Genomic DNA, 7,756 nt, shown 5'->3' with positions numbered 1-7,756 from the left:
CAGCATTATAAGGTTATGTATTAAACATTTATCTTTATATAAATATATCTAAAAAAATATTTGAAAAATTGATATTCTTACCACATAAACACAAAAAAGTACCAAAAGTTGGTACCGTTGAGAACCGATATCGATTGCCAGGTACCGGGCATCGGTACAGTACTGTTTCAAATATGAAAGGTACCCATCCCTACAATCTGATGAAATGACACATGACACACGTCTGAACATTTAAACCCACAGTTTTTATTTGGATCTAAAACCTATATTGACATGATTGACAACATAACCCGGCTCAGAAAATCATTTCTAATAAAAAAAAAGAACAAAAATAAATAAAAAGGATTATGTTTTATTGTTGTGGTTAATGTATCTGCTTGAGAGCGTTACCACGGCGAGATGAGTAAACAAGTAAAAAGACAAGCTGGGACTGAATGGATGTGGACTACAGTCACAAACACACACACAGAGTCTGACCACAGGGGGTGGAGCCTAACGCTGAGTTAGAGTCTTCCAGTCTCTGAAGGATGGCAGTTTAGACCTCACAGGAAGCTTCAGATCATCAAAGAATGATTGAACTTTGTTGAAAAACCGTTGAGGTCTAAAAGTTTTTGAATTGTAACGGCAGCGACAAAGTAAAGACATTTGAGTTTATTTTGCTTCTGAAAGACTCGTACTGTCTGCAGATTGTTAAAGATTTAACTTCATTCTCTTTGAAGCAGCAGTTTAGTCTCAGAAAACAGGAGTTGCTGCTCTGCTGCTGCCTTGACTTGTTTGCTTTTTGTAATAGCAGGTTTCTAAAAAGTTAAGTGCACTACGTGTGAACATAAAAAAGCTGAACAGTGAAGACACAGGTGGAAGAGCCACTTAAGAAGCAGTAATTTTCTTAATGGAGTTTGGTTGATATGAAAAAGTATGCGTTTCATGTTTTTGTTTTGAAAACAGGAGTTTTAATGTGGGTTTTCTTTTAGGGAGGTGTATGTTCATCTGTTGGATTAAAAGTTATGAATCGTGTTTGATCAGAAAAAAAACACAAAAAAAGCAAACAGAAAAAAAACTTGACAATTGAGCTTTTTGGAGGCAGCAGTGGGCAAGCAACTGGATCTTATTTTTTACATGAGAAAAAAAAAAGCGTTTAGGTCAATTTCTACACGTGTTTGTGAAGTGTCAGAGAGGCAGATACTAACACGACTGGAAATGAATGTTTGAATCCTTCTTGAAACATGCAACAGAAAAAAAAAAAAACTCGATGTGTTAATTTATTGTGACTGTTATCTTCATCCAGAACATCCCACCACTGTGGGTGAGCAACAGTAAAATCCAACCTTTAAAAAAAAAAAAACAAGAAAGAAAAAAAAACAAACAGCCCCACAGGTTTCAGCTTCCACTAACACAGCGTCTCCACTCCTGCACTAACGCTCGGTGATGAGTAAAGACAACGTTTACCAAAAAAAAAAAAAAAAAAAAAAGACATTGAGGGTTTAAAAAAAGCATTAGTCACATTAATACAGAAATAAACAAATGGCACATTGAATTCCTAACTCAAAATAAAGTGGTGCTTGAGGAACTTTCTTACTGAGGAGACAAGTTAAATAAATTACTACCATAAAAGTTACATACAAATCTGGAGTAGTATATACAAAGGAGTTATTAGACACAAAAAAAATCTACAATTTCAAATTTTATGTTCAACAAAGACAGCAGTAGAACCTTATCTTACATAGCAGGGTTTGTGTTAACGTGGGTCTGAGTGGTTGGTGTGTGTGTGTGTTCGTGGAGGAGGAGGGGGTGAATAGAGGTGTGCACGTTGGGGGGAGGGGGCAGTTTGACGACGTAACGAATATAAAAAGTGACGTGATGTTTGAAACTTTCCAGGTTAGACGTGCTGGTTCTCGACTCACACACAGATACACAGACTCTGAAGTTAAAGTGGTGAAATGTGCCACACACACACTCCTGGAGGAAGTGTGTGGTTACAGGTCAGGCTGAGGGGTGGTGCTACATTTGCACTCAGGATGATGTCACAGCGGCTGAGATGGGATCATGGTGATGCACTGAAGAAAAACTCAAAGGAAACTGTTTCTCTGTGTTTTGGACTTTTATTTCATCAGATTTTGTTTTCTAGGATAATAAATATCATTTTTATGCCCCAAAAACAATCTTCAGAGAGCAACGTGGGGACTTTTCCGCCGTTTTTGAGAGTGCAAATGTAGCACAGCCCACGCTCACGGTGGCTGTGACGTTGACAGTAACAGATCTTCCTCTAACAACCTTCAGCGAGTTGACGCCCACTTCTTAAAAATCTGTTTCGACTCCCATAAAATCCCTCTATTCACAAGTCTCCCTCCTCTTCATCTTCACCTTCCAGAGCTCCTTCCATAAACAGTTTGTGAGAAATCGCTACAAAATAAATCCCTCCTTTTTCCTTCAGCGTCCCTTAAAATAATCTGAATGTTGATAGTGGTTGCACGGATGTAAAAATACGCAGGTGAAGAGCGGAGTTTAGCTTAGTGAGGGAAGTATTTGTCTACTTTGTAAACACTCTCAGTGAAAGTTCACCGACACACTCAGAATACCTGACAGACCGCGACCTCCGACCGGCTCTCCTGCTTTGATCTGTACGACTGATTCATGGCTTTCACAGTATGACATCGTCACACGCTGCTCGAGGAGTGACGGCGTTGATCTCGTTCTGGTACAAATTTGAAATTTTGGAAACAAGAAAAGGAAATCCTTCATGAACCGCTAAGGAGCCCCACTCCTCCTCTCACAGAAAGTTTCTTTAGGCAGCGAGGGTTGTTTTGGTCCGTCAACCCACCAGTCGATCTGTTGGATCCGTCTTAAGAGTCTACATGTGGCTGAGACGGCTGCAGCTCCTCCGTCATTCCTCCTGGAGTGTCTTAAAGGGTGGGTGGGGTTAGTAGGAGGGGGAGGAGGAAGATCTTCATGCTAGTCTGGGCTGCAGGAACACATCCACATGCTGTAATATGCATTGTGTGTGTGTAAGCAGACATCCAGCACACACACGCGAGTCAGACTGTCAGGGAGTCGAGAGGCTGCAGCTACATGTGAGACGACAGCGAGTGGTTCTTCAGGGACTTTTTTTTTATCTTTTTCTTATTTTTATAACAAAAACACTGAAACATTGTGACGCAAAGGTTATTAGTTCAATACTAGCAAACTGAGCAGAGCTGAAGAGAAAGGCCCATCCTGTCTCTGCTGTCCGTCAGGTGATCAGCTCTGCTCATTGGCTCCTTAAAGAGTCCCGCCTCCTCCTTTCAGGCGTCTGACAGGCAGCTCTGAACACTGTCCATCCACAGCTGTGCGTTCAGGCTGTCCTGGGCACAGAAGTTGTACACTCGTTTCGTCGTCTTGAGCTGAAAGAAAAGAAAAACAAACATTCACAAACAACAAAAATACATTTTTGATTAAACTTCTTCAAAACACAAAAAAATTCAGTTCTGGTCAGAGTACAGTTTATCTTTGCTTTGAGTCAAAGTTTTTTCTCTTTCAGCTCACAGATTGGGATTAAGGCTGCACTGAGTGTTTAGTCTGTGGCTCTGCTGTGCTGTCCCTGCTCATCTATCAGAAAAAGGAGAAGCCATTAACTACAGATAAAAGTGAAGTTACAGGAAACTGATCCTTCAAGTCAAGTCACGTACAAAACTTATTCTGTGGCCATCATGGCTCTGTATTTAATCTCTACCTTGAAATAAAGTGCTACTGACTAGGGATGGGTACCTTTCACATTTGAAATGGTACTTTTTTGTGCTTATGTGGTAATAAATATTATTTTGTTTAGTAATAAAATCTCAAAGTTTTTCAATGTAACATATTTATTTTTCAAAATATAACCTTCCAATGCTGTGTTCATGTTTAGCATGGAAAATCACTTTCTCTTCCACTCCCTCACAGTCACAAGTAGGGATGCACGATATTATCGGCACAATATCGGTAAAAGTATCAGGTAAAAGGTGATAAAAGCTTAAAAACATGTTTATCTGTATCGACAGATATGAAAATTTCTGCCGATAAGCACAGCTGATAAGGTGCTATTCAGTTAGGATTATTATTATTTTCCATCTGAAAAATATGCTCCTTAAATAAAATGTAGCACTTCATTTATTTGCACTGCAGAGCTCTGTGTCTGTCACCAGGTTGATACAGTAGCTCTAAAATAATCAAATGCTACTTGGTTATGTTTAAAATTGCATTGTACATTTAAAGTTCATGTGATCTAAAGAAATTATTTTTCTGTATTTCAATACTGAATGTCTTGAGTTTGAAAAAAATAATACATTTCTTATTTACGGTAAAATCAAATGTTTTTTGTCTTTTTTTATGTGTGTTTCTTAAACAAATAAGACCATCACAATAAGAGTAACATATAAATTCCAGTACAGGATAGACTTAGCTTTCTTTACAGTGAAAAAAACAAACAAACTTGTGATTATCGGTATCTGTATCAGTATCGGCCAAAAGGGGTTTCGATATATCGGATATCAGCAAAAATCCAATATCGTGCATCCCTAGTCACAAGGATACATTTAGGTACCTATGGCACCTTTTGATTTTCATGTGAATTGGTACTTTTGACAGAATTTGGTTGGTACCTATAAAAGTAACTAATTTGGTACCCATCCCTTCTACTGACACACAACACGTGGACTGAATTGCACATTTACAACAGTTCTTGAATGCACCTGCAGATATAGGCACACAGTCTGACTAATATATCACCACAGACCTGTTACAAGACTGAATCCTTGTGCTTTGATGGATTAGACACAGTTAAAGAATGTATCATTTAGGGCTAGGATGCTATGTTATTCTGGTGATTGAATTCTATTATGATTGTTGAGGTGCCGATTCTTTGATATTTTTTATTTTTGTGATTTTTAGTGTGCTTTTTTAACACAAAACCAAGTGAAAAAGTTAAATGATGATGATAATGTCTACAGACTAAATCAGGAGTCATATTTTCCCATAAAATGCGCATCACGAGTCAGAGAGAAACATTTCGCCCTCTGCTGGAGAAAAGTGGTAATTTTTTTTCCAATCCAGTTGATAAACAAAGACTGAAATGGAGAATTTAAAAAAAAATTCTACTTTTCGACAAAGAATCCTGATTTTTGGACTTTTGAACAAAAAATCCTGATACATCGATTGTTAATTCTTTCTCCCACCCCTATTAACATTGGTTTCTATCCTGTCTTTGTTTGCTTTGTTGATTGTCGTAATTTCCCAAAAAATAATCACCGCTCTGAAAAAACTGAAATCCAAAGAAGTGTTAACATCTTATTTTGTGTAAAAGAAATGTCTGACTTAATAACAGCCTTATTTACCTGACAAGTCAAGAAAAAATATCTTATTTCAAGTTATTAAAAGATAAAAATGAATCCACGATCACATAAGATAAATTAATGGAGTTACGAAAATCTACTTGTCCTGCTTCCTGAAATAGAAATGTCTTCACACAAAGCACTTAACGTTTTTCTGACCAGATTGACAGATTTTTTTACTCTTTACAACAAATTGAAGCACCTTCTTTGTTTTTTTCAAACCTTATAATGAGACATTTTCTGTATTTGTCAGGTGAATTTGACTCATTTTAAGTCTAATAAAATGTCCCTTAAAGGAAAATATCTGTCGCTTCTCACAGTGGATCAGGCTGGGGCCTGTAAGATGGGACTGGATCTCCTGATATACAATAACTCAGATGTCTAAGTTTGCCTCCTTGGAATGAAACCAGCAGCAGACTGCATCATGGGAGAAGAACTCACATCAAAGAAGGCTTTGTCCTCGATGTTCTTCGGCGCTCCCATGGCAGGCGTTCCTGGAATAACAGACTCCACGTCGGCCAGCTCGATCACTCCTTTACACTCCTTGTCTTGCCGGGTCTCGTAGTATCTCAGCTGGAGTTCAGAGACGGGGATTAAAAACTCCTCAAGCGTGTTTAGCTCACAGACCTTAAAAAAAAGCTCCTTCTTACCTGATGTTTGGTCTTATCCAGGACGAACCATCGAGGTTTCCAGGGTTTCAACAACGCCCCCTTCTTAAAGAGGATTCCTTCAAAACTCCTATTAACAGATGAAGATTTGATTTCAGTGATTTCTCAAACACTGTGACTTTCCTCTCAGTAAAAAAAGACGTCAGCATACCAACCTGTTCTCACTCTCCGTGCTCTGGAACTGGCTGTACAGCGTGCTGGTGCTGGGCCGACCTGCGACAGGTGTGGACGTGGCGCTGGCCTCACACTCCAGAGCCAGGTTGATGGAGGAGCCCACGCTGCTCTCCTGCAGGTAGACGCCCTGAGAGCGCCGCTGGTGGCTCAGGTTGGATGACATCAGCAGCGAGCTGGAGAACGAGGGCTGAGGAGGGCAAAAAAATTCAAATGCAGATTTAGTTCACTGAAAGGTCAATTTTTCTACTGACATCTTAAGAAAAGTGATGTATACTGCAAAAAACTGAAATCTTATCATGTGTTTTTGTCTTATTTTTCTTTAGTAAAAATTGTCTTATTTAACTTGATATGAGCCACATTCACCTGACCAGTCCAGAAAAAATGTCTTGTTTCAAGTTGTTTAAAGACAAAAAGGAGGCCTGGATTGCTTCTAAGAAGTACAAAAATCTGCCAATGGAACAGAAAAAGGTGTGCCTTAAAAAATTTGCTTGAAACTCAAGCAATGTCTTAATACCAGTAACTTTTCTCTTGATTCATTGGCAGATTTTTTTTAACTTGTTACAAGCAATTCAGACCTCATTTTAGTCTTTAAATAACTTGAGATAAGACATTTTTCTGGACTGGTCAGATGAACGTGGCTTATATTGAGTCTAAAAAGACATTTTCTACTGAAAATAACACAAAAACACTTGATAAGATTTCAGTTTTTGCAGTAAAGGCCTCTTGGTGTTTTAGCTCCAGCTGCTTCGTGCTAATGCAGCGCCCCACACACCTTTGAAAGCTTCATGTCTCTGAGGATTTGCTGAATAACAGGATAAGAAAAGCTTTTTAAATCCTCCACAGGGAAAACTAAGTTGTTGCAGAATCTCAGAAAAACAAATCAGTTACAGTTCTTCAGTGAAAATAATCTCCTTAAGACGGACACCAAAGGCTGATTGTAGCTGAGTTTCCATTACACCTAGAATTATGCAAAACGTAAATATCGCAATAAAGAAATGGTAATGGAAACACCACATTTTCATAAAACCTCTTAAATTTTGATAAAAAAAAGTTTTTACACTATCATGAGGTGGTTTTTCAGAAGTTACTATACTGAACTTTATCACAAAAGTGCAATGGAATTACCTTTTTCATCTCACAAAAAAATGTTCAAGAGTAAAAAAATAAAAAAACTGTGTAGAGAGCATCATGATACGTGACAACAGTTACTAACAATATTTTAATTACATGAACTAAGGGAGCTTTTCTGAACGGGGTGGCAGCTTTACAATGATTACTTTAGTTAAAGTAAAAATCTAAACATCATCAAATAGCATAAAATTAGAATAATCAATTACCAATTCCTAAATCAGTGGTTCCCAAAGTGTGTGTAACAAAATGTCTTTTAGATCAGAAACTGTTGAAACAATTGAATTCCTGATCCATTATTGTACAGATTTAAACAAAAAATAAGACTCAAATAAATTTAAAATCAGACAAACAGGAAATGATTTAACTGTTTTGTTTGTTGTCAAAGACCATCGAGGTAGGAAAAGGTGGTCTAACTTCTACAGATTTACTCAATTGTTCATT

The 7,756-nt window shown here is 37.9% G+C and overlaps 1 protein-coding gene across 6 annotated transcripts in view; it reads right to left on the bottom strand.

Annotated features, from left to right (window-relative positions):
• Positions 1-241: 241 nt before the first annotated feature.
• Positions 242-7,756, bottom strand: part of sbf1 (SET binding factor 1) — a 70,083-nt gene continuing 62,568 nt past the window's right edge. For 5 of the 6 annotated variants that reach the window (XM_074697733.1, XM_074697737.1, XM_074697735.1 and 2 more), the window contains 4 exons: positions 6,166-6,371; positions 5,993-6,080; positions 5,784-5,915; positions 243-3,377 (listed from right to left, as the gene is read on the bottom strand). In XM_074697733.1, coding sequence (XP_074553834.1) covers positions 3,279-3,377; positions 5,784-5,915; positions 5,993-6,080; positions 6,166-6,371 — 525 coding nt within the window. In that variant the 3' untranslated portion in view covers positions 243-3,278. Of the gene's footprint in view, positions 3,378-5,783; positions 5,916-5,992; positions 6,081-6,165; positions 6,372-7,756 lie in introns of all 6 variants that reach the window. The other variant, XM_074697732.1, reaches the window with a different exon arrangement.

Source organism: Halichoeres trimaculatus, unplaced genomic scaffold, assembly GCF_033239565.1.
Source record: "Halichoeres trimaculatus isolate MK-OKI-2021-1 unplaced genomic scaffold, fHalTri1.1 fHalTri1_scaffold_21, whole genome shotgun sequence".
In the NCBI taxonomy this organism is placed as follows: domain Eukaryota; kingdom Metazoa; phylum Chordata; class Actinopteri; order Labriformes; family Labridae; genus Halichoeres; species Halichoeres trimaculatus.
The sequence above is the reverse complement of the archived record's forward strand: the minus strand, read 5'-3'. Positions and strand labels throughout refer to the sequence as shown.